At 38.7% G+C, this 27,429-nt stretch overlaps 1 protein-coding gene across 1 annotated transcript in view; it reads right to left on the reverse strand.

Moving 5' to 3' along the window:
• The window catches only part of Atp6v1a (ATPase H+ transporting V1 subunit A), a 55,140-nt gene that overhangs the window by 18,461 nt on the left and 9,250 nt on the right, over window positions 1–27,429 (reverse strand). Inside the window, exons 2-8 of the mRNA XM_038344650.1 lie at window positions 15,569–15,663; window positions 13,063–13,191; window positions 10,582–10,796; window positions 10,213–10,350; window positions 7,832–7,983; window positions 5,659–5,821; window positions 4,875–4,983 (exon numbers count right to left, since the gene is read on the reverse strand). Coding sequence (XP_038200578.1) covers window positions 4,875–4,983; window positions 5,659–5,821; window positions 7,832–7,983; window positions 10,213–10,350; window positions 10,582–10,796; window positions 13,063–13,191; window positions 15,569–15,650 — 988 coding nt within the window. The 5' untranslated portion in view covers window positions 15,651–15,663. The remainder of the gene's footprint in view (window positions 1–4,874; window positions 4,984–5,658; window positions 5,822–7,831; window positions 7,984–10,212; window positions 10,351–10,581; window positions 10,797–13,062; window positions 13,192–15,568; window positions 15,664–27,429) is intronic.

Raw genomic sequence — 27,429 nt, forward strand, 5'->3', positions numbered from 1 at the left:
TTCTGGTCAGAAAATAATTACAGATACACAATAAAGACAGATTCAGATTAAAAAAAAAAAGACCTCTAAATGGGTCACAGTGTGGATAAATATACACAGGCTTGGGAGAGAGAAAAAAACGAGTATAGAGAATTATAAAAAGAAGTAAATTGTTTAAAAAATAAAACAAAGTTTTTAAAGAGACAGAGTAAGACGGTCATAAAGGAGTACAGAAAAATAAGCCATGTAAAGATGGAATATACACAGAGAGTCTGGATTATGCATATTATTGTGTTTTCTTTGAATTTTTTTGACCATGAATGAGCTAAGTACAGAGAGACATTTAATTGTACAGGCTGCTAAGCTAAATCAACATATATAGTTTAAAGGTAACTTGACTTCAAAATTTGATTCTAAGGATAAGTTGCTTGGAAAAGAGGTTCTGCTTTAGTTTCCATGGAGGATAAGAATCTGTGGATGCCTTCCAGACTAACGTGATATTGTTTAAAAATATTTGTTTACATTTAAAGAGGATATGCTATTGAGATTTGCATTGATATGGATCTTGGTTTATTGATACAAACTTAAGGTCAAATTTGTTATGTATATACGTTTACTCTTGATTTAAAAATGTAATTAAGAAATTATAATATATAATTAAGAAATATAGGTTAATAGATAATCATCTATAATAGTCAAGTTTGTAGTCATGTTAGGTTGTCTAGCTAGATAGAGATATATTTCAATTAGACAGATAATCTTCAAACATTTCAAAGACCTATGGAATATGGCATTTAAAATATTTTAAGAGCTTAAGACTTTTCATGACAATGAGACATATCTGATCCTGGTATCACCAATCTACTTCAAGAGGATGATGGGCATCAAAGAGGCTCCTTATGGAATTTGATAGCCATTTAGGCAAGAAACTGCTCTTGCCTGGACTGTTTGATGTTATTCTATATGAACTGGACATGCAGAACTCACAGAAAAATTACTGCTGAACTTGCCTAAAGTTGAGATGGTCCCTTTAGGGTTCCTGCTTCATGAAAGAATAGCCAGGCATTTTGCAGGACATAGAAGAAAGCAACTTATAAACTTTGTCAATACAAGGCATAAAATAATTTCAAATTTCCTGCTTCATGGGAAAATCTGCCAGATACTATGGGCCTATAGGCTGAAGAGTGGGTGCTCCAACATTACAGAAGAACTTTCGGTGACTGTCCAGGCAGTGAGATGTCTCTGTCAATTCTAGAGTTTTGAAGGTTGCTTACAATGCACTTCCTGTTTACATAGGTAATATAGGCTTCTGGAGTCTTTGATGGAGTTGAAGAATAGATAGTTATAATTATAGTTTTCTTTAGTTATGAAAAAAATAAAGCAGATATAAATATTGTAACTTTAATTCTTGCTTGATACCTATTTTGTTTTATGTAATTTTACTGTTAAAGTTAAAACCTTCCTTTTTATTTACACTGAAAAAGGGAGATGATGTGGGAAGTCCTTCTGTATATGTGTTGCTTTTATTGGTTAATGAATAAAGAAGCGGCTTTGACCTGTGATAGGGCAGAATAGAGCTAGGCGGGAAAACTAAGCTGAATGCTTAAAGTAAGAAGGTGGAGTCAAGGAGAAGCCATGTAGCTGCCACAGGAAACAGACGCTTCCACTGAAGCCTGCCAAAACTTTGCCAGTAGGACACTACCTTGTGGCAATATAGATTAATAGAAATGGGTTAATTTAAGATATAATAGTTAGAAAGATGTTTAAGCTATTAAGCAGGCAATATTGCAAATAATATAGTTTCTGTGTGGTTATTCAAGTTTGAGTGGCCGGGAACAAATGAACTGTCTCCACCAATACATCATTTATTTGTGGATATATGAAAGTCTAAAGAAAAGGACTGGATGGGAAATGGTACAGGTAGAAGATCTAGTATGTCTAGTGGAAGAAAAGGTTTCAGACACAATTTTCAAGTCTTTCCAAGTCGGGCACATGCCCTTAATCCCAGCACTCAGGAAGCAGAGGCAGGTGGATCTCTGTGAGGCCAGCCTGGTCTACAGAACTAGTTCCAGGACAGTTAGAGCAGTTCTACAGAGAAACCCTGTCTCAAGAAACCAAAAAGTCCTTCCAAATAAAAGATACACTCAGAGACTGAGAAGTCTCAAAGTTATCAGTACTGTCTCATGTCCTGAAAAAGCTATGAGGCCTCAAACTTAAAGAGATATTCCTTGGAGTAAAAAAAAACTTCCAAAAGAAAGGTTTAGTTGAACAAGAAATAAGGAAAGAAACTAGCCACAGCAGAGCCAAGGAACCCTGGCTCCAGATAGGAAAGCCAAAGTCTACATAATATTATACCTATTTTTTTTTTTTTTTTTTGGCTTTTCGAGACAGGGTTTCTCTGCAGCTTTTTTAGAGCCTGTCCTGGAACTAGCTCTTGTAGACCAGTCTGGCCTCGAACTCACAGAGATCCGCCTGCCTCTGCCTCCCGAGTGCTGGGATTAAAGGCGTGCGCCACCACCGCCCGGCTAATATTATACCTATTGTTTTAGAACAATAATTCTTGAAAATGGAGAAATGAAGGTGCTAAACAGAATGAAAGAGCAAAGATGAAAAGTTGTACTAAGTATACAAAATTTCTTATCTTTTATGCCCCTTAAAATAATTATGGAGGCACAGATTCAACACAATGCCCATCAAAATCCCAGCAAAATTCTTCAAAGACCTTGAAAGAATGGTACTCAACTTCATATGGAAAAGCAAAAAACTCAGGATAGCCAAAACAATCCTGTACAATAAAAGAACTGCTGGAGGCATCACAATCCCTGACTTCAAACTCTACTACAGAGCTACAGTACTGAAAACAGCCTGGTATTGGCATAAAAACAGACAGGAGGACCAATGGAACCGAATAGAAGACCCGGATATCAATCCACACATCTTCGAACACCTGATCTTTGATAAAGAAGCAGAAAATATCAAATGGAAAAAAGAAAGCATATTTAACAAGTGGTGCTGGCATAACTGGGTATCAACAAGTAGAGAATGAAAATAGATTCATATCTATCACCATGCACAAAACTCAAGTCCAAATGGATCAAAGACCTCAACATAAAGCCAGCCACACTGAACCTTATTGAAGAGAAAGTGGGAAGTATACTTGAACACATTGGCACAGGGAACCACTTCCTAAATATAACCCCAGCAGCACAGACACTGAGAGAAACAATTAATAAATGGGACCTCCTGAAACTGAAAAGCTTCTGTAAAGCAAAGAACATGGTCAACAAGACAAAACGACAGCCTACAGAATGGAAAAAGATCTTCACAGAGGTCTGATCTCCAAAATATACAAAGAACTCAAGAAATTGATCATCAAAAGAACAAATAATCCAATAAAGAAATGGAGTACAGTCCTAAACAGAGAACTCTCAACAGAGGAATCTAAAATGGCTGAAAGACACTTAAGGAAATTTTCAACATCCTTAGTCATCAGAGAAATGCAAATCAAAACAACTCTGAGATTCCATCCGACACCTGTAAGAATGGCCAAGATCAAAAACACTGATGACAACTTATGCTGGAGAGGTTGTGGGGTAAAGGGAACACTCCTGCACTGCTGGTTGGATGCAAGCTGGTACAACCCCTTTGGATGTCAGTATGGCGATTTCTCAGAAAATTAGGAAACAACCTTCCTCAAGACTGAGCAATACCACTTTTGGGTATATATCCAAAGGATGCTCAATTGTGCCACAGGATGTGTGCTCAACTATGTTCATAGCAGCATTGTTTGTCATAGCCAGAACCTGGAAACAACCTTAATGTCCCTCGACCAAAGAATGGATAAGGAAAATGTGGTACATTTACACAATGGAGTACTACACAGCATAAAAAAATAACGACAGCTTGAATTTTGCAGGAAAATGGATGGAGCTAGAAAACATTATTTTGAGTGAGGTAACCCAGACACAGAAAGACAATTATCACATGTACTCACTCATAGGTGGTTTTTAAACATAAAGCAAAGCCAGCCTACAAACCACAATCCCAGAGAATTTAGACAACAATGAGGACACTAAGAGAGACTTACATAGATGTAATCTACATGGGAAGTAGAAAGTAGAAAAAGACAAGATCTCCTGAGTAAATTGGGAGCATAGGGACCTTGGGGGAGGATTGAAGCAGGGAGGGGAGAGGCAGGGAGGGGAGCAGAGAAAAATGTAAAGCTCAATAAATATCAATAAAAATGTATATATAAAATAATTATAGAGGCATAAACATATTTAAACATAGTACAATATGTTAAAATATAAACTAATAGTAAGATGAATCATCATAGAGAAGGCAAATGTATTGTTTTATGCTCATTAAGAGAACTGGAAGCTTGGACATAGCTCATGAATACTTGTCTAGAATGCACAAGGCCCTGGATGTGCTGAACAACAGCAAAAGGTGGGGTGGGGATGTAGGGGAGAGCAGGGGGTAAAGAAGACAACGATGCCACCGGGTTACAACCATCTAATGTCTGGAGAGATGGCTTACTCAAAGATTAGGAACTTGCACTGCTGTTGCAGAGGACCTGAGTTCTGCCCACAGGACCTAGACGGGCAGCTCACAACTGCCTATAACTCTAGTTCTAGGGAATCTCACACTTTCCTCTGTCCTCTGAGCATACACATACATGTGATACACACACATAAAAATTTTTTAAAAAATTTTATACTCACTTATTTTCATGATACATATAATAAATAATTTAGACATTTCTTAAAAGCTAGCAATATGATTAGATGGGAGTTTTCTAGGATGAAGTTGTAAAAAAAAAAAGCAAAGGAAAAAAATGGGTGCTAGTGTTTTAAATGAGCTGTTAAGTTCTTTTATTCCAACTCCTAACTCACCAGTGTAAATAGAGGCTTCTCTTGCAGCTACAGGCATATTGGAGGTATTGGCCACCAGTGCTGTCCTCTTCATGATTGACTCTACTTTACCATCAACTTCCATAGTGAGCTGAGGGTATGAAATCCATTAGTGATCCCCCAGTTTCTAAGTATAACATTTCAACATTCCGATTTCTCCCCCCCTTTAAAAAGTTATAACTTGTTCATGCTTAATCCTTTCAGTCATAATTCCCAAAGAACGTCCCCCATCATGCCAACCCTCTTCCCTGGCCCACAATGCTGTTTGACAAATGGACAATTACAAGTGAACAAAAGAAACCCATTATTTTGTGAAAAAGGAAATGTTACCAGAGTAACCTAGATCACAAAGCCCATGTAAAGCTTAGACAATTAAATGTTTGGTTTCTTTTGTAGACACTGTCTCACGTAGTCCAGGCTAACCCTGAACTACTGACCCTCTTGGCTCTGCCTCCCAAAGTGCAGGAATTACAAGCATGTGCCACCACACCCAGCTAAATATAAACATCTTATTGTTTTATCCGTCTTATCTTTCTCTCATGTGAGAACAAAGATGAGAAACTTTTAGGTGTTTAACTCCAAAGAATTCATTTCCTTTTTCTTTAAATATACAAATTAATCATGAATATTAATTTAAAATTCTTCAAAAACATCTTGAAAACTGAAAGCACTGTTCTTTACCCAGCATAAAACTATTAATTGCCAATGACAGCTGGTGAGCCGTTATTTTCTCTAGAGAATTATTTGAAGTTTTCTACAGACAGACCTCGGGGAAGTCCCGTAGAACTTCAGACATCTCATTTCCTCTTTCACCGCATCCTACATAGATGATCACATCGCTGTTGGAGTACTTGGACAGAGACTGTGAAATCACTGTCTTTCCACAGCCAAAAGCACCTGGGATAGCAGTAGTTCCTCCCTGAACACACCTAAAAGACAACAACAACAACAACAAAGAGATGGACGTGGTAGGTCACGCCTGTAGCCCCAGCATTTGGAAGGCTGAGGTAGTAGGATGATCTATGATTGGAGGCTAGCTTGAATCACATATCGTTCAGAGTGAGACATTGACTGTCTCCAAAACAAGGTAGCAAATTAGCAAATATTTTCTCATGGTTAAACATCTCTATCATTTACAGTAGATGGAAAGTGAACATGTATTCTATAAGGCGCCCGAGGAAGAGCTATATGAAAACAGCAAGGTAACAAAATAGCATTGATGACATTCATGCTTATACAAGTCTGTTCACATAAAGGCAACATGCAGATTAAAGCTATAAACAATATTTGCAGCATATTTCCTGAGGGGGTAGAAAAGGCCTAGGAAATTTATATCTTACCATAAAGTTAATATAGTCAGAAGAAATAATAAGGTCATCCTAAAAGAGGTATGATATGGGATGAGAAAAAGCCTAAGAAATACTGAAGCTTACAGGAGTTGTGAGCAGGTGAGAGCCGGGATTTCATGGCAAGGCAATAAATACTCAAAGTCGTGAGAAATTAAAAATACTGAACTTCCTTTTTTTATAGTTTTTTTGATAGGGTTTCTCTGTATAGCCCTGGCTGTACTGGAAATCTGTAGACCAGGCTGGCCTATAATTCACAGAGATCTGCTTGTCACTGCCTCCCTGAGTGCTGAGATTAAAGATATGTGCCACCACCCCAAGCTTGAAATTTATTTCTTGATTGACCAAGTGTGGGGACAATGATGACACGGGTGACACCAGACATGGGAACAGCAATGCTAAGGGCAGGGGAGGAACTGCACGGTGAGAGGAGTGGTGGTACCCAGTGTTTTTTTTTCCAATTTGGCCATGAAGATGCAGGGAAAGTAGTCGACAGAACAGGATAAACATGGCAAAGCATACCTTTTTGTCCTCTTCCCTTCCTTTTTCACTAAATTGGATACTTATACAAAAAGGCAGAAGAGGGAGAGGTCCTTGGGGAGCCAAGAGATGTGATCAACTCCAAAAGGGGAAAGGAGGAAGATACAGACAGGAATGTGCACTAGGGGTTCATGGTGGGAAATGGAAGGAGCGCCACAGTGAAGGAGGAAGGGGAAGGAGGAGGAATGGAGTCGAATACTTGAAAAGCTGCTGAGAGCAGCAGAGGACCACAAGCAGGGACAGAAGGACTGCCGCACAGCAGAGTGTGCAGAAATCCATTACTACAGATCATCTGGTCTTTCTCAGTGTCTGTGCAAAGCACAGCAAACAGTGGGACTGACTCATAGCTCTAGGTGAGTCTGACAGAATACACAGCTTTTCTACACTACTAGGAACTACTAATAAGAAAAAGTTTGTAGAGTCTAATATGAATAATGAAGGATATGGAGTCAGGAAGAAATGACCAGAAAGAAAGAGTCAGAGGACAGAGCTCATTATGGGAAAGTAGAGACTCAGTAAGAGGGCTAGGGACTTGGGTCAGTGGCAGAGTGCCTGCTCAGTCACTGTAAGTACCGCTATTTTAAAAAATAAGTTTAGTGATGTGAGGTTGAGGAAGAAACCAGTCTTTTCTGAAAACTAAATGGTGAGGGCATTGTAAAAAGCACAGCAGAATACAGAAGCCTCATGTCTAGCAAAGGAAACAGAAAAGAGCACACTCTACAATACCACTGTTGGCAGCATACAGAGGCCATTTGATTTTAGAAATTAACAATAGAAAGCCAATCTATTAATTCTAGGAAGGATAGTTACATGCTTTGCCACAGAGTCTTCTGGAAATTTTATTTTTCAGTAAGTTTATAAAAATAATGCTATTTGTGACTATGGAGTCTTAAGTATTGGCAACAGAGGTACCTAATTCACCATTGTTACCCTGGCCTAGATAAAACCTGTCACAGTATCAAATACAGAGAACTCATATCTGCAATGATTATGAAAAGACAGATACATGCAGTAAGTAACTTGAGGGCAAACGGGGGAACATATCAAACTTACGGAAAAAGGGCATCAAGAACTCTCTGGCCAGTAAGCAAAGGATGGTTTGCTGGTAGCTTTTCTGTGACAGGCCGGACCTGACGCACAGGCCATACTTGGACCATGCTAAACTTCTCCTTCACACCTTCAAATTCAAGCTCCAGGACGACATCCTGTAAAAAACAAAAACAGTAGAATTCTAAGGGTGGCTAAATCTGTGAATGGTTCTCCCAAAATGTGAGCAGCCCCAGTTCCTCTTGTGACAGAACAGGGCTATGGACAAGAAGGGAGATGCACACTTTCTATTATGTGTCTTACATACGGCCATGCTTTTTTATCCTGGGTGTACTACTAGTTCATTGATTAATAAAAAAAGTGTGGTAAGAGGTTTTTGGAAAGGAGCACATGACACAGTAAGCAGCTACATAAATTGTATACTGTGAATAGCATTGGTTAATGAATAAAGCTGGTTTGGGCCTATTGCAGTGCAGAACAGGACAAGGTGAGAATTCCAAGCAGATAGAGGAGAGAGTAGGCGGAGTCAGAGGGAAGCCATGTAGCTTCCTCAGGAGATAGATGCTGGACAGGGGATGGAACCTCACTCGGTAGGCCATAACCACGTGGTAATATACAGATTAATAGAAATGGGTTAATTTAAGATATAAGAGCTAGGCAATTAGAAGCGTGAGCTAATAGGCCAAGCAGTGTTGTAATAATACAGTTCCTGTGTGATTATTTCGGGTCTAGGCAGCCAGGAAACGAACAAGCAGCCTCTGTCTATAGCGCACGTCTTTAATCCTAGCACTAGAGAGGCAGAGGCACGCAAATCTCTGAGTTTGAGGCCAACCTGCTCTACAGAAGGAGTTCTAGAACAGCCAGAGCTAGACAGAGAAACCCTATCTTGAAAATCCAAAAAACCAAACCAAATCAACCCAAAATTTAATGTTAACTTTTATTAATATGTTTAAAAAAGAAGTGATAATATGACAGCATCTATGAACACTGAGACTGTTTCAATTCTTCTCAAAGAATTCCAAATTTCAGGAGAAACCTGTAGCTTGCTTAACACACAAACGGTCTGTTTTACAGCAATTCCTCCACTGGGAATGGGCGAATCTCTTAAGCTAGTGAACAGCTCTAGAGAGCTGTCTTAGAACACCAAACCAACCCATGTTCCCATATGCTGTAAAGCACACACTTATTTTCGGCAAATAGTTTTTGAAAAACTGGTTATTTGCATTTTACTAGGGGGTTATTACATGTTATCATGGTCTTCTCAATAAATTATCTTCAGATTCAAAGACTGCTGAGTCTACTGTATCTGACACTACGTGACATAAATAAAATGGCACACTGGTGCAGGAGATTTGATTGTGCTGTGAAACGCCATTCAATGTTAATAAATGAACCTGGGATCAGAGGGTGGAGTCAGTGACTAGCTGACAAGAATGAGCCAGGGGACCTAGGATATGGACAGACACAGGAAGGAGGAGGAAAGGACTTCAGAGTTTCACAGTCTTTTGGGTTTGGGAAGGTGTGGGGAGGTTTACCCTCTAGCTGGGTTGGCTGGTTGGTTCTTGGCTTCTCTGATCTAGCAGGTTTTCATCCCACCATCTGACTCTCAAGTCCTTATTATTTTTTTGGGGGGGGGGGGGCTGGTTTTTCAAGACAGAGTTTCTCTGTAGCTTTGAGGCCTGTCCTGGAACTTTCTCGGTAGACCAAGTTGGCCTTGAATTCACAGAGATATGCCAGCCTCTGCTTCTCCTGGGATTAAAGGTGTGCCCCCACCGCCTGGCTCAAGTCCTTATTTGTAAATAGAACAACTTAGATAAAACAATAGCCATTCTGGTTGCCTGGGGGGACCTGAAATCCCAACAGGCCTTGTGGGCAGTGGGGTAAGACTGTGGGTCCTGGAGCATAGAGAGTAGTTAAAATATCAGTAGGCTGAGGTGCGGTCGCTAAGCAGAAATAAAACAGCAGTGCACTTAAAGTAATAATTCACACAATCTATTAAATAATTATGTGACTACTAATTGACAGTTAAAATCAAAGTTCATTCTAATCCTAATGAATATAAGATTTAGGCAAATCTATCAGTTAAAAAGATAGGAAAATGTCATACTTCTTTTTTAAAAGGTACACTCTGTTTCTTGTATTCTCAAGTCCAGGTCAAAACAAAATCACTCTTAAAAATTTATATGGCTCAGTGGTAGAATGATTACTTAGCATATGCAAGGCTCAATTTGTTCCCTACCATCATAAAAATAAGGAAAGTAAATGAATAAACAAATAAAAAAACTTAAATTATTAGAAATGTTTTAATGGTTTTAGGGAACGGAACTGCTGGTAACTGCCATATATGAACAAGTTGTTGTGTAGGACAAAACCCAAGTAGTACTTACAGAGGCGTCATAATGCCCAGGTGGTGCGATGTAAGTCACACTTCCTCTGTTGCGTGGGGGTAACATGATTTTGTGTTTGATGAGTGAGTTCTCATTGACAATCCCGTAAATATCCCCACCAGTGATATGACTACCAACCTAAGGAACAAATGCATTCACTTTTTAATACTTGAGTAAACCAAGGAGACTTACCCTTACTTTTGCATTTGCCTAACATAAATAAAGCATTAGTCTATGTACAATAAATGCATTAAAAATTGGACAGTACATCCATGGTTTGTTTATTTAGACTAAGAGTATAAAATAGTTTACTAAATACACATTTCAGTCTTTCACCAACTTTAGAAATTCCTGGTTACACAGACATACCCGTAGATTTTTGCTCGGTGTAAACTCCCATTTGATATCTCTGCTAAGAGCAGACACATTTACTCCTCTGGGAATGTAGATACTTTGGGTCTGATTACTGATATCTGACAGGGGTCTCTGAATACCATCAAAAATGGCTCCCATGATGCCAGGACCAAGCTCTACTGAGAGAGGCTTCCCAGTGCGGAGTACAGGGTCTCCAACAGAGACACCAGCTAGAAACAGCAGTTGAGGAAAATGTAAAACAGAGTTGGAAGATACTATTAATAGAAGTAACCATTTAAAAGGGGCATGACATTTAAGGAGATAAGATATAAGTTCCCAAGGTTTCCCATAGACTTGATATTTCAGTAATATTTTACAGTTTCTAAGGACAAAAGATATACCTATGATCATATCCAAAGAGTTTAATAAGTGTGTATATCCTAACAACTGATATCAACGAAAGAATAATGAATAAACTGGAAACAAAAAGAATTAATTTCATTCCTAAACAACCACAATTCTAATGATGAGAAGGGTGTATGTATTTTTTGGGATACTGTAGGACTTTCAGTAAGATTGGAAACCTACTGCATTTTTTGTCTACCACCTTGATTTTAAGTCTGTTAACCACAAAAGCTCAGCCTTGTAAACATTCATGATGTCAGTGACAAGAATATAATGCAACCAAATACTGTAAGCGGCTAGTCATGTCTGATGAAGTATCTTCACGTTCCTGTGTGAGCCTCGGCGCGTCCTGGGCACTGCCGAGTCTACTACTGCAACTGTTCAAGGGCCTCTGCAATTCAAGAGTCACAGGCTGAAGAACAGGAGCAAAAGCATTTCCTTCCTGCTCCACTGTGAACAACACTGCACAACAGCAGTCTTCTGTAACCAATAGTGATACTTAGACAAAAAATATAAATTCTGAGAGCTAAGGAGATGATTTAGAAAGAGAAGAGTCTAAAGTTGAGCACTGATAGTGAATCTTCCTTGTTTTATAGCATTTGTTGACAGTACAACTAATAATACTTCACTGGGAATAATTTAGAAAAATCTCTCAAAATTAAAAATGGTTACACTGTAACATTTTTAAAAAAGATTATAAATCATCAAAATGTATACTATTGATTACAGAATCATGATAATCCTATATGCTAGAATTATATGTAGCTATAAAAAAGGAGTAAGAACATCTATGAATTACAGGAGAAGGGTCTCTATAACATGTATTTTCATTATCAGTATCTGATTTGAATTTTATTAAACCTATGCATTCAAAGAATTTCTCAAAAAAGTATTCCTTTCTCTAGATTACATCATTAACATTTTTCCATGATCTCAGTTATTAAAGTGCTTGCAAGCATGAGGATCTGAATCCAATCTCCAGCATCCATGTTAAAAAGTACATTAAATCTCAGCTCTGGATAGGCAGAATTGGGTTCTTGGGGCTGGAGAGCCAGCAAGTCTAACCTATTTGGCAAGCTCCATGCAAAATGAGAGCTCTTGTCTCAAAAATAATGTTGGGTGTCACATGAGGTTACCTTCTGATCTTCAGCCACATGTGTCCTCACATGCATGCGTACCTGCACACACATGAACCAGAGACTTCAATTCCTTCGTAGATAATTCGGTTTTACATTAGCACCAACTACTCCTACAGGGAAGCTAGCTATTTCCAAGCATGCTTGTTAGAAGAGCAAGAAAACAAAATCTGCTTAAAACCCCAAAGAATTAATGCTGACCTTGAGAATTAAGTTAAAAGATATATGAATTTCCAAAAGACCAACTCTCTGTGAGGTTTACAGAGAATTACAGAATATTTCTTTACATTTTTATTTAAAAAATGTTTCTAGCATTGGTTTATCATGTGTGCATGTGACTGCAGGCATGGAAGGATAGGACAGCGTTGTACCCTCAGTTTTCTCCTTCCACCTTTGCACGAGTTCCAGGGTTCAGACATCTTGTTGGATTTGGCGCCAAGCATCTTTACATGCTCCACTATCTTATTAGCCCCTCCTCTATTTTCACAGAAAATTGGAAATAGGAATTATGCATAAAAGTCAATATAGTAGCGACCTAATAGCAAGAACTTCTTAGTGCTAAAGCTGTAATATATTATCCATTAAAGATTGAGAACAGTGAAATGATCTATATTTACTATTTTTTAAAAAATCATGACTAGGTAATTTTAACTACATCAGCCAATATTATTAGTCCATTTACACTTTCCTCTGCAATATAAAATCTTCTAAATAAATTTACAACTGTCCTTCCTGAAGTTTGTGACACCAAACATTAAGAGCAATAAAAATTCAGAATACAATTCCGGCTTCTTAAGCAAGAGCATAATTCCCAGTAGTTCTTTCTTGAATATTTCTTTATGATATGTATATCACTCATGCATTATCATTGGTTATTACTGCTTCTACTTTTGCCTTAAACCTTAAAACCCCTGACACACAGAAAGCGGCAGAAACCGAACAAAAAAAAGGATACAAGTTTCTTCATACACCTGAATGGTGGCCATGTCACCTTCCAATCGGATAATCTCTCCAACCAGCTCGCTGTGACCCACTCTCACCAGTTCATACATAGCCGCACCCGCCATGTCACAGGCTGTAACCACTATAAAGAACAAGAGACTGGTGACCCAAAGTTCTGTGAATAATTACAAATAATTTCAGCATCCAATAAATCCGGTAGCACGCCTTCTCATTTATTCATAAGGAAGAAGAACTCCCACCATGGAGCAACCTTTACGGTCTCACATAAAGACATACTTTTAGTAAGTGTCACAGAGGAGACAAAATAAACTTTTAGGCTAAGGTCACTGATCAATGCAACACAAAGCAGACCAGTTTAAGCGCTTGAAGTCTCACACGAAGGCGCTTACCTCACAGTGCTGCAGTGCATCCTGAACAACCCACGTTACTTTACACATGCGATGAAGGCTTTTGGAACCAGAAACAAACAAGCAAGCAAACACCTTACACTGGAATTAAGAGCTTCCGAATGTCATACAGTAAACAGTCTATTGTGCTGTTATCCCATGACAGATAACAATAAAGCAAGACTTTTGCTTTTCATTACTTTAAACAAGTGATTCCACAGTTTCCTTAGATGTGAACCTTTAGAACCTTCAACAAACTGTTAATTCGAGGATTAAAGAAGAATTTTATCCATAGTCAGATGGTACACATCTGCAACCTTAGTACTTGGGAAGCAGAGCCACGATCAGAATATGTATATGTATGTATGTATATAGCAAGTTCAAGACCAGCCCAGGTTATTTGAAATCTGCCTAAAAATAACACCACTGCCCCACATGTACATAATTAATTCCTTCTATTAAAGAATAGGATGTTTATAACCAGCCTCCACCCCTGTATAAACTTTCAGTTAAGAAAGGACCTCTAGGGCTGGAAAGATGGCTCAGAGGTTAAGAGCACTGGCTGCTCTTCCAAAGGTCCTGAGTTCAATTCCCAGCAACCACATGGTGGCTCACAACCATCTGTAAGGAGAGCTGGTGCCCTCTTCTGACCTGCAGACATGCATGCAGACAGAATGCTGTATATATAATAAATAAATAAATCTTACCAAAAAAAGAAAGGACCTCTATTTTCAACTCACAAGCAGGAGCCAGAATTAGAACTTGCTGCTATTTTGGACCATGCTGTCTAGCAAACAAAAATTATTTTTCTGAAAGGGAAGAGAAGGGTGCCCCATTTGTAGAAATGCATAAGAGCGAACCCATTCTTAATACTTCGCCTGCAATACAACTGATTACAGCTATGTGATAGGAACTGCTGCAGTGGAAAAGAATAAATGCTAATTAACTTGCTCTAGAAAACTGAAGATCTATTAGTTTCCTATTTACTTCTGTATATACAATACAAGAAGGATTAAAATGTCTGGAAATATCAAAGAGTGAATTTAAAAATCCTATTTCATAAATCCCAAAGGCTATTATTTTTTTTGTGGGTTGCAACTCTTTTGGTCACATGTCAGATATCCTGCATATCAGATATTTACAGTGAAATTCATAACAGTAGCAAAATTACAATTATAAAGGGGCAATGGAATAATTTTATGGTTGGGTCACCATATGAAGAACTGTATTAAAGGGTCACAGTGTTAGGAACCACTTCTCTATTAAGAAGTACTTAGGAATTAAAAGGGATCAAAAACAATGAAATGTGTACTCTTTACTTCTTGCCAATGAGCCTATGCTCATTAAATTCTTGGAGAGAAGTGGGGCACATAAATTAAGTCTTCATCTGTGAAACACCAAAAAGCTGTCATCACGCTCACTGTGATAAGAAGACAATAACTATGGTATGATAGGAAAAATGAATTTTTATGTCACTAACAAAATTAACAATGAGCAGTTGTACCCAGGGAACTGCAAGTCACATTTATTAGTGGGATATTCAACAAAAAAATGAATGCTAAAATGAGAAGATTATTTTAAAATACAAAGTTTGACCAAATGGATATATACAAAATTTAAAACTGCTTTCTATTCTCAGTATCAGGCCATCAGACTTCTTTCTTTCTAGTAGTCAGTTGTGAGATAAACCTGCAATAGTCATTCAGATCGATGTATAAACACAAAGACATGCTAACATTACAAAGAAACTCTCTGAACGTCATTATAGAGATCAACTGAACATTTATTATACATCAAGGTACTGTGTATTAAATGTTACAAACCTTAAAGCTTTTTAAATTTCAAATTTAACAACAATAACAAAAAATTGAAGCTATGTTTCCCTAATAAGCATGGTATCCCAAAACTGGATCTCAACGACAGACCACCGATGAACGTGATTAGTGCTTGAGGACCCACCATGATGGCTACACCCCTTCGTAGTCACTACAAGATCTTAGAGTAGCAACCCATCTCTGTGAGTCAGTAGGAACTTGTTTCTCCCCACGGCCCTTGGAAAGATGCTGCTCGCAGGGAGGCATCCTTCCTCTTAGATGACTATATATTACTTACCAGGCCCTGAGACTCCATGTACATAACCAAATGTGCTTTCTTTATCTTCATCACGTATTTTAGGTAGCTTGGAGAAATCCATTGTACTAATTTACCTAAGCCAAAAAAGGAAAGTAAATCAGAATTACAAACTCTAAGACAAAATAATTAGCATAGATGGTATATATTCTGTTCCAGATGAAATGTAACATAAAATTCAAAATTTAGTTACAAGGACTCCACCACTATGTTATAATAACCAAGTTATATTTTTACATCTCATACTCAACAGAAAATACTAAAAAATTTCTATTGATTTAGTTAGCCTTTATGCCCATATCCCCACCCATTGTTCCCTAACTTCCTCTCTAATTACTTGGATTCATTCCATAAAGCTCTGTGAAGGCCTTTGACTATAGTTTTTTCTGCTAGGTTACCTAGTTGGTTACCTCCTTTAGGGCTCTATTCAAATGCCATCTTTTTCAATTGTATCTAAGCATCTATCTCAATTGTACCCTTTCCTTTATTTTTTCAATGCTTTATCCTTAATGTGCCTTAATGTGTGTATGTGTACAAAATGCATACCTGGTGCCTGCAGACAGGCCAAGAAAAGGGTGCTGGATCTCCTGGAACTGGAGTGATAGGCTGTTGTGAATCACTGTGCAGGGGCTGGGAAACTGTCCAGGGACTTCTGCAAGAGGAAACACATTTGTAACCACTAAGTCCCCATCTTTGTTTATTTATTTTTTTAATCATAACAGTTGTTATGGAACAAACTGTTTTACATTCAAAATCTATCTTTAAGAATGCCTGGGGGGTCGGGTGGTGGCTGTGCAGGGCCTTTATTCCCCAGCACTTGGGAGGCAGAAGCAGGAGAATCTCTTTGAGTTCGAGGCCAGCCTGGTCTACAAGAGCTAGATCCAGGACAGCTAAAGCTGTTATACAGAGAAACAAACAAGCAAACAAAAAACCCCAGAAAAAGAAATGCCTGGGGAGGAGGGCGGCATTTTTCCATTTTTTTTTCTTTAGTAGAACACAGAACCACTAAGAACATTTAGTTCAGGGCCTGGGAAAATGGCTTGGTGATTAAGAGCACTCGATTTTCAGAGGACCCAAGTTCAGTTCCCAGCATCCATATCACAACTCACAACTGTCGGTAACTCCAGGTCTGGAGGTCCAGGGTGACATCCTATTTTGGCTTCCACAGGCACCAGGCATGCACAGGATACACAAACATGCAAGCAAAACATTTATACTCATAAAACAAAAGTAAATATCTATAAAATTATAAATATAAATATTTTATAAAATAAATAAATCTTTAAAAACAGAAAATGTACTTCAACCTCTCTCTACCTTTAGATGTACAATCTGAAAACTTCAAGGGACAACTGCCTGTGTGCAAACAGAGGCTAGAACCTGGCCGGGTGGCCCACACTAGTATTCCTGCACTTGGGAAGCAGAGTCAGGAGGTTTGTCATGAGGTTTTGAAAGATACCCTGGTCTATCAGAAAGCTCTGGACCAGCCTGTGCTATAGAGAGAGATCCTGACTAAAAACACAAAGGACACATAAAAAAAAAACCAAGAAGGAAAATTGGTGATGGGATTCTGATGTTGAAAGTTTATTTTGGGGGCTGCTGATTTAACTTAATAATTATTAATGATTATATTACGGTGATAAAAAATACTTGGATGTGTGAATGCATAAATAATGCCCTCCAATCAACCACAAAATAAGTGCTATATGATATACATTTAGTAAACGTTCAAAGACTACATGTTTAGTGAAGGCAGTATGTGTACAACTAGAAGAAGGGTGAGTGGCAAAGGCATTCCAGATGGGACAACCAGAGAAGAATGGAAATAAAAGATTCGGGAACAGCATAACAGACCAGTCTGGCTGGTAGAAAGCTTACCTTACGTCAGGGCAACAATAGGGATTAAGTATGCAGAGATACATGATACTAATTTATACGTCTCTACCTGAATGTCAAGAAAACAAATGCACTCATGCTGTTGCTCTAACACAGTAAAAATCAGGGGAGAGGCTTGAATGGCATTGGACTTCATGTGTACTGAATGTTTACTCTGCGGTCCTCTGGAGAGAAAGGTCCTGTGGTAACAGCTAGAGAAAAAAAGCTGCAAGCTAAAAACACGTGACTATGTTCAGAGTGCTTTTACTGGTTACCCCGCTGTACTATACAGAAAACTGACTTCAGTTTCAAGGTCTAAACACTGTATTGGGACAGGAGGGAAACTGACTCTACCATAGGAGATACGGGTAAAGTGCAGACCAATATGGAATAAAGCATATATAACAAAGGTAGTCCGAAAACAGTTCTAGAGCGCTGAATCCAGACAGAAAGAACACAGGCAGGAAAACCAAGGCCTGAGCTTTGTTGAGATGGCAACACCAAGGAGTGATTTTCAGTATTTTTGGAGATGCTAGATGATCACAGTTATACCACACACATTTTTGTTTTGTTTTGTTTTGTTTTCTCTGTAGCTTTGGAGCCTGTCCTGGGACTAGCTCTTGCAGACCAGGCTGGCCTCGAACTCACAGAGATCCGCCTGCCTCTGCCTCCCGAGTGCTGGGATTAAAGGCGCGCGCCACTACTGCCCGCTCAATTTGTAATCTTTAGCTGTGTGGAGCCTACAGGTAAATCTTGGGTGTTTATTTCTCAGGAGTGTCTGCCCTTGCCTTTGAGAAGAGTCTTTCGCTAGGACTTGGGTGAGGCCTAGGCATTTACCCGTCTCAGCCTCCAGGAAGCACACCTGACTTAGTGGGCCGGTGCTGAGGACTGAACTCACATCCTGATCCTATGAGCCACAAGCACTTTACGGATTGAGTTATCGTCCCAGTCCCGAGAACAAGGCTTCCTAGAAAGTACCAGATGCTGGGAGAAAAGACAAAGGAAAAAACCCTAAAGATAACATATATAGTTAGGATACAGGTTGTCAAAATCTTCAAACCAAGAGGAGGACGGAAAGATAGTTTAGCTAAGAGTCTTTGCTGCTCTTACGAAGGATCAGATAACACCCATGACCAGGCAGTCACAACTGCCTGCAACTCCAGCTCAAGGGGATCTGATATCCTCTTTTGGCCTATACAGTTAGCCTATACATACAAATATACACATAAAAACTCTCCAGGGCTGGAGAGGTGGCTCAGTGGTTAAGACAGTTTACTGCTCTTGCAGAGGAGCTCAGTTCAGTTCCCAGCACCCACACGGTAGTTCACAACTGTTCCAGGCGATCCACTGTCAGGTGATCTCTGTGGGGTCTCGTATGGATGTGATGCGCATGCAAACACACATTCAGACGTGCACACATATATGCACACCTTCAGAAAAGTAGACATGGTAGTGAGGTCATTGGCCAGACTAAGTTCTTCCCCAGTGTGGGTATTCCCTGTACAGTGCTTGTGACACATGATCATCCGCCCAGTAAAGTGGAGACAGCATGAGACCTTGAGTCAGCTGACTCGGGATCACATTTAGGTTCCTCTAATATGCTGCAGGAAAACTGAGACAAATCAAAATCTCTTATCTTTAACTGAAAAAAGCAAAAATTACACTGCTAATTCTCTAAGAATTGTGATTTAATTACAGATTTGGTCAAATGTTCCTTGTGAAGTGAGAAAGGCTCACAAACATTCCCTTAATAATGCTACTTGAATAAAATCTCAATTTTGAAAAACCCATTTACTTCCAGAAATGCCTTCTTTCACAGTGGGTTGTCTGTGCTCCCTCCCAGGTGCCTTCTGTTGTTCCTTGCTCCAAGGCAGTCTTTTTTATGATCCGTCACTCCCTGAGCTAGCCTTCCCGTAAGTATTTTATCGCATTTGTATTGACTGCTTTCAAAATGGAGCACTAGAAATAAAAACACTTTAAATATTGGGTAAGAACAAAAGACTATTACTTCGGGTGATCTGGACACGTCTTTTTTTGTGCGGCAGAGACCAAGGCTTTGAGTCAAAAAGACTGAGCTTAAATTTTTAAATTGTGGCATTGGGAAAATCAAATTCTTTGATTATCCTGTTTCATCTGTTGAGTCCAACAGGACTGTGGTAAGATACCTCACTGGTCTGCCTGAGGGAAAAGGGATATGAAGAGGAACTAATTTAATTTTATTATTCTAAGCCAAGATTGCCTTGTTTCTAAAAGGTTTAATGTTTAATGTAGCAGCAGCTGCTGCTTTTGCTTTTTAAATAAGATTTTTTTTAATGGTGCATGTTTGTATGTGTACAGGAGCAAGTGAATGCAGGGGTTGGGTGAGGTGGGGTGGATGAATGTTTGGTCTGCATGTATGTATATGTACCACATGCATGCCTGATGCCCAAAGAGGTCAGAAGAGGGCATCAGAGCCCCTGCAGCTAGGGTTACAGATGGTTGTGAGCCACTATGTGAGTGCTGAAACCAAATCCAGGTCTTCTGCAATAGCAACAAATGCTTTTATCCTAGGGAGCATCTTTCCAGGCTCCTAAATGTATTCTTACCTTTCTATTATTTAAGCAAACATAATTACCTGGCTAGTTTTTTTAAAAAAATTATGCTGTGTAATATCATAATTTTATTTATTGAACAAAATGTACTGTAGGCATCTATGATATGCCAGCTGCTGTACTACAGAAGAAAATATGTCGTGATATCCAAATTTCCTTTTAGCATCCTTTAATCCTCTTCTGGCATGGTGAGAAAAAAGCCAGCCGGGCAGTTAAAATAAAGAGATGTGCGTGCTCTCAGAAGCAGCACAGGCTGATTTTAGAAGATTGTAAAAGGAAGGCGTGTGAAGTGGAGCTTAGGGAAAGCTGAAACTCGAGACATCAGACTACACTTTGGAGTCACTCTGGTGACTAAGAGGCATCAGGCTACATAGGAGAGAAAAGGCATCAGAGTACACAGCAGTGTTCTCCAGTAGACAGCTCAACTCTCCTGGGTGCAGAAAGGCCTTCAAACGTCTTCATGTAATTTTTAAACCTAGATAATTAAAGTCTCAGCCATATATAAACGATGATTAATGGAAAGAAATCAAATGGATTTGTTCATTAGTCAGCTGTCTGTGGGTTTATCAGTCAGCTGGATAAGTATAGCCACAATGGGAATTTTGGGACCCATACTTTTAAACTTCTTTTTGTTGTTGTTGTTTTAAACATTTGAGGCACATAGTAGGCATTAGAAGCAATAACATTAAGATAATAAGACAGTGGGTTTAATCCCAGTGCTCCAGAGGCAGAGGCAGGTGGAAATCTGTGAGTTTAAGGCTAGCCTGGTTTACACAGTGAGTTCCAGGGCAGATACAGAAAAACCCTGTCTTGAAAAAACAAAACAAAGGATAGTAAGAGACTCAAAAGCCCAGGTGACACACTACAAATTTACCTCTATACAACTTGTCATCAGATGCACATCTTTGCTTTAATTTGACAATTTTTTTTTTTGAGATGGCATTTCTCTGTGTAGCCCTGGCTGTTCTGGATCTCACTGTGTAGACTAGGCAGGCCTAGAACTCATAAACATTCAGTTGAAAGAAAATACCTGGCCTGGTCCACAGAGTGAGTTTCAGGACAGCCAAGGCGACACAGAGAAACCCTGTCTCAAAAAAAAGGAGGAAAAGGAAAATAAATGCAGGATTTGAACCTGGGCAGCTGGCCTCTAACTCTATGCTCTTTACGTATTTATACTCTTCTGCACCCTTAATTTACTATGTTGATTTCTAGTACTTGCATTTGAAACAATTATATTTGATAAAGACAATATAATATTCTCTACCTCATTGTGACAGTTACATCAGAACATCTCAAAAGCTCTCTCTTCTCAGATCTATAATTTTGTGAATTCTACATCAGCTCTGCCAAAACAACATTTTCTATTAGTAATACAAAGGAGTTTAAGGAAACTGAAAATTTTTTATTAGGTAGACATATTACAGAGATTTGATAAGTGAACACAATTGAGCATGTAGCAGTTTGATAAACACTGTTATACAACATAGTAACTATTTCTTGCTATCTATAAAAACAGTCAAAATAAAAAGTGCCCAATAATTTTTTTTTTTTAAACTACACAGGGGTTCTCTGTGTAATATTCCTGGCTATCCTGAAACCAGGCTGGCCTCGAACTCACTGAGATTCTCCTGTCTTGCCTCTCAAATGCTGGGACTAAAGGCGTGTGTTATGGCCTAGGTCCAACACAGGCTGGAAAGGTGTCTGGGAAGTTAGAAGAGCAGTCTGCTCTTGTAGTAAAGTCTATTTCTGTGCCTCCGGTCTCCTGAACATGTACTTTGGGCACCCGTATACATGTGCACAAGGCCACAACCACAGATAAACAATAAAAAATAAAAAATAATTAAAAAATGTTAAACAACCTTCTAAAGTATTTTCAGGGGGAAAATTAAGAGTCATATTATATCAAAAGCTAACCTTATCCCAAGTCTTTACAGTAGAAGGTGCAAATATACTACTATGATTTGATGCTGCATAAGACTCCTTCGTTTATACAGTTATCCCTACCGGGGATGTGACAGGGATACAGCACTAGCTAAGCAGGTCAGAGTTTCTGGGCTGGAACTCCAGAGCTACCACCCAGAGTCAGGAAGAAAATGTGGCATACACAGCTACATTCAAACAAAAACCAACTCAATGATTACATTAAAATTTATCCTGAGCTACTGGATTCCTACTTAAGGATAAAAAGCAACTATAATTTACAACTAAGATACCCTTAATTATAAATTATAGTCCCCACCATATTTGCGAAAAAATGAAACAGAAAAGAATCTGTTATAGAAAAGGAACAACCCAGAAGGCAGCATAACAGTCATCTGACAGTGAGTCACCAGTCTCTCCCCACCAGCACTGCAGAACACCAGAAGCTGCCTTCCCACCTCCGCCTTACAGCACCTGCCAAACTGCCACTGTTAGTGTGCTGTACCTAGGAATGTCTTTTTCCTAGAACCAATTTCTTCTGCTACCATAGTTTGGGCTAGAGACAAGAAGGTGACTTAACAGATAATACTAAAGTTCCAAGGCAAATCACATACAAATCTGACTCACTTCACTAACACTGAGGTGTTAGTTAATATAATGTTTGAAAAAGAACATACTAATTCATTAAAAACAATTTTTTGGAAAGCACAGAGTTTTTTGGTTATTTTGTTTATAAAAAAATCATTAGATTTCAACCAAATACTTAAGTTTCTTTTATTATTAATTGTATGCATCCCAAGATATAGAGTGTGACAGGTCAATATGGGTATGCAGGATGTCACAATCACATCAGGACATGTATGTAGGTGTCCACTATTCCATTTCTTATTTACTGATTTACTTTAAAGACAGGGTTTCGTTGTGTGTACTGCCCATCTTGGTTTCGAATTTGTAATCCCACTGTCTCTGCCTCCTGAGTGATGTGACTATAAGCACGTGCCACCTAGTCTGACCTTACTTACATCTCTTTATTTTTATCAGCAATTTTCCTGCATAGAGAAAGGCACCCTAACCTGTTTAATATTTTTATGCTTGCTCAAAGTTAATTAACTTTACTTTGTTAAAAACTTTACTTTGGTCATTTCTAATGCAAGATACTACTGCAAACTAGTCATTCTGTAAGTACTTTCCTATTCATCTATTTTTACCTGCTCAGCAGATCTATCTGAAATATTATATGGCGTTGGTGGTGGCGGCGGCGCACAACTTTAATCCCAGCACTTGGGAGGCAGAGGCAGGAGAATCTCAGTGAGATGGAGGCCAGCCTGGTCTACAGAATGGGTTCCAGGACAGCCAGGACCACACACGAAAAGAAGAGAAGAGAAGAGGAGGGGAGGGAAGGGGAGGGGAGGGGAAGGGAGGGGAGGGGAGGGGAGGGGAGAGGAGAGGAGAGAAGAGAAGAGACAAAAAACCCCAGAAAGACAAAGAAATGCTATATGACAGATTTATTTCACTATACATACTTAAGACTCCTCTTTCTTTTTCTGTCAATAAAACCTAAACCCAAATTTCCTTCAAATTTTGGGAATTCTATCATTTCAGTTGCTTCAGCAACAACTTGCTTGGAAATGGCTTGTTTGGGAATAGTCTGACCAATAAAAAGCAAGGAAAATCTTTTAGGAGTTTCTGAGAGTAATTTCTCTTCTCTTTTAGAGAACACTGCCTAGGAGAAAGCACACCTTCCTTTGGAAGCCCATAATCTGCACAGGATGTATAAAATGTAGCAACAGTCTGGGACTTTGGACAGTCAGGCCACCTTGCTACAAATGAAAACACAGAAGGACAAAGGTTCTGGGTCTTTGTCTTTATGGATCAACTCAATTGGTCAAAGTAACAATAAAATAGAATGATTCAGGAATAAATATTTTACAAGTATACACATTTTGTAGTATCATAAAAAATGAATGGAAGGTAAACTTAAGGTCATTAGTGAAATAGTTCATGAAAATTACGAAAAATACTAAGGGAATGTATAAACAAAGCTGGGAGTCAAAGAGTAGAGGAGCACAAGAAAATTACAGGAGGCGAGCGGGTTTAATGGAATAAGATAACATGATGACACCCAAGTGCATGCCTACTTACACACCCTCTACACACACACCCTCTACACACACACACCCTCTACACACACCCTCTACATACACACCCTCTACACATACACCCTCTACACACACACACACACACACACACACACACACACACACACACTTCAGTCTTGTAGCAAAACAAAAGCATTTCTGAAAATGAAGACATAAGCTGGGAACAGAATTTCAATTTTACCAGTTAAATGGGTTCAAGCTTAGTTGTTAGCCTTGCCCACAATTATTTTTAAAGTATTTCTAGAAATGGTTATAAATTCTTTTTCTTTTTGCATATTGCAAATATAGCCACATGGACTTAAATTATGTACAACTAAAAGTATTATGTACTATTTTAGGACAATGGAGATTTAATGTGGCAAATCACTTGAAGAGCTACCTTAGCAGGTTCTGAATTAATGGTCAAAAGAATAACCCATAATCATTACAAAGAAGCAATTTGAATTTATTACTAAGGAACACGGGAAGCAATTTAGTAATGTGCAGCTAAGCCCTTAAAGCGGTTTCATTTCTGTTGCTATGCTAGAACACCCTGACAAAGGCACCTGAGGGAGAAAAAGGCTTATTAGGCTTACAATTCTGTCATCATCGAGGAGACATCAAGACAGAAACTCGAACAACTAGTCAAATTATATTCATAATCAAGGAGGAGGGTTACTCATGTGGCTGGCTTGCGTGTATTTACCTAGCTTTCTCTTGTGTTACACAATTCAGAACCTGTCTCAGGGAACTGTGCAGCCAACAATTGTCTACTTTAATTAACAATAAAGATGATCTCCCATTGTCTTGCCTACTGCCAACCTGATCTAGATAAGTCCTCATTAGGAAGGACCATAGTCCCAGTGATTTTAGGTTGTGTCAAGTCGATAGTTAAAACCAGCACAGTATCCAATATGGATAAAAAACCTCTACAACCTAAATTGAAATACACAGCTATGGTAAAAAGTCCACAGATATTTTTCAATTCAGTGAGCAAGAAATAGCATTTCTAATAGTTTGCCCAAGTATATTTCAATTAGTAACACCTACAGTTTACTTATTAAGTTGGCCGTGAGTTGAGAAAGACTTGGTCATTCATAGGTTTTAAATGGTGTAGTTTGCTAAGGAATTAACGTGGTACTTGCAATAAGTCTCCCAATTGCTATTGTGTAGCACTAAATTAACCATTACTGTAATTATAAATTTGTGAAACAAATCAAGGTGTGGTAGCTCACTTCTGTAATTCTTGAATTTGGAAAATGAGGCAAGAGCTCAAGTTTAAGGCTAGCCTGGGCTATATAGTGAGATCCTAGCTCAAGAAACTAAAAAGCAAAGCAGTGAGATGGCTCAGAGCATAAGGGCTTCTGCCTTCAAACTTGAGGACCTGAGTTCAATCCTCCCATAAGCTGCCCTCTAATGTCCACATACTTGCTGGGACCCGCATGCACCCACCACCCATACACATGTGAGTGCTGGACTGTAACTACCAGGAAAACAGAGGCACCTGCTTTTGTCATAAAGCAGTCGAGCTGCTCACTCGGGACACAAACACCTAGTATTATTTAGTTTCAGTCTTGGCTGGGGCATGAGTAAAACAGGAACTCCTATTCACTGAATGGAAACCGATAGCCCTTAGAAATGCAGCTTGGCCCAATGCCCAAGGCCCAAGTTTGTTAAATCAGCACTTCCCTGGGACCAAAGCTGAAGCCAAATATTATCACAGAATGACTTCTGAAATAAAAGTATTATTAAGCATCTTAAAATATTAGGAAAGTTCCTTTTATTAAGTATATTAGCTTGCTAAAAATTTAAATGTTATATTTTTATCAATAATTTGGTGGTTTAAATTATTAACCATAACACAAATAATTCTAAAGTAAATGCACAGAGTGTAAAGTCTATTATTTGGGCTAGTATTATTTAAAAATTTATAGTCAACTCAAAAAGGCTATGTATACATGATGGAAAAATGAAGAAATGACTTTTGACAGAAGTATGAATTCAGTAGAGAACTATTACCTCTTCAACAAGTGACAGTAGAATAAAAGGGTATGCACATACAAAACAAAAGCCACTACCAAAGCTCTTCAGTCCATACCTGCACTAGATAATAACCAACAGAATCTGAGTACGGTGGGGCTGGCCTTTAACCCCAGCACTCGGGAGGCAGAGGCAGGCGGGTGTCTGTGAGCTGGAGACCAGCCTGGTCTACAGAGCAAGTTCCAGGACAACCAGGGTTATACAGAGAAAAACCAAAACAAACAAACAAAAACCTAAACATACAAAAAAACAACTGAAAATGGATAGTAGACCTAAATGTCAAACCTGTAACTACAAAATGCATCCTTTGAGCCTGAATTAGTTAGATTTAATTTAACATAAACAAATAGCAAATTGACAAACTGGATTTTAGAAAAGTAAAAAAATTTACTTCTCAAAAAATATTATTAGAATAAAAGAGAAATTGCTGTGAGGAAATATTTATAAGGCAAAACTGTAATACCTTAATATAATTTTAGAAAAGCAATGTTTTTTCTTTCATATATTTATTTTCTAATTTTCTTTATGATTTTTTTCCATTAAAATATTTTTCTTCATTCAACATATTTTTTGATTATGGTTTCCCTCCCCCAATTCCTCCAAACTTCTCCCCTCTTCCTTACCCACCCTTAATGATCCTGAATAAGAAGACAATGTAGGTTGGTGAGATAGCATAGCAGATATAAGAATCTGCCCACAAGCCAGGAGGTGGTGGCGCACGCCTTTAATCCCAGCACTCGGGGCAGAGGCAGGCGGATCTCTGAGTTCGAGGCCAGCCTGGTCTATAAGAGCTAGATCCAGGACAGGCTCTAGAAGCTACAGGGAAACCCTGTCTCGAAAAACCAAAAAAAAAAAAAAAAAAGAATCTGCCCAAATGTCTGATGACCTAATTTTAGTCCTGGGACACACATGATGGAAAGGGAGAATTTACTCCCCAAAGTTGTTCTGACCCCCTCCACACACACAGACTGAGACATACACATGCATACAAATTTTAAAAAATGTTATTTAAAAGGCATTCCAATTAAAAGAGGCAAAAGACTTAAACATATTAATATACACACTGACACAAATGGCGAATAACTTAAATACTTTCAAAGATACCTTCTATCACTTGGAAAGTACAAATTAAAACCATAATGCTTATTAGAATGGCTAAAAAAATTAAGACTCACCAAGGTAGTATTAGTAAGGATTTGAAACAGGAACTTGGATTTTAATGCTGGTAATAAGTCAGGCATGGTGGTACACACCTTTAATCACAGCACTGGGTGGCAGA

This window comes from Arvicola amphibius, chromosome 10 (genome assembly GCF_903992535.2).
Source record: "Arvicola amphibius chromosome 10, mArvAmp1.2, whole genome shotgun sequence".
NCBI lineage: Eukaryota > Metazoa > Chordata > Mammalia > Rodentia > Cricetidae > Arvicola > Arvicola amphibius.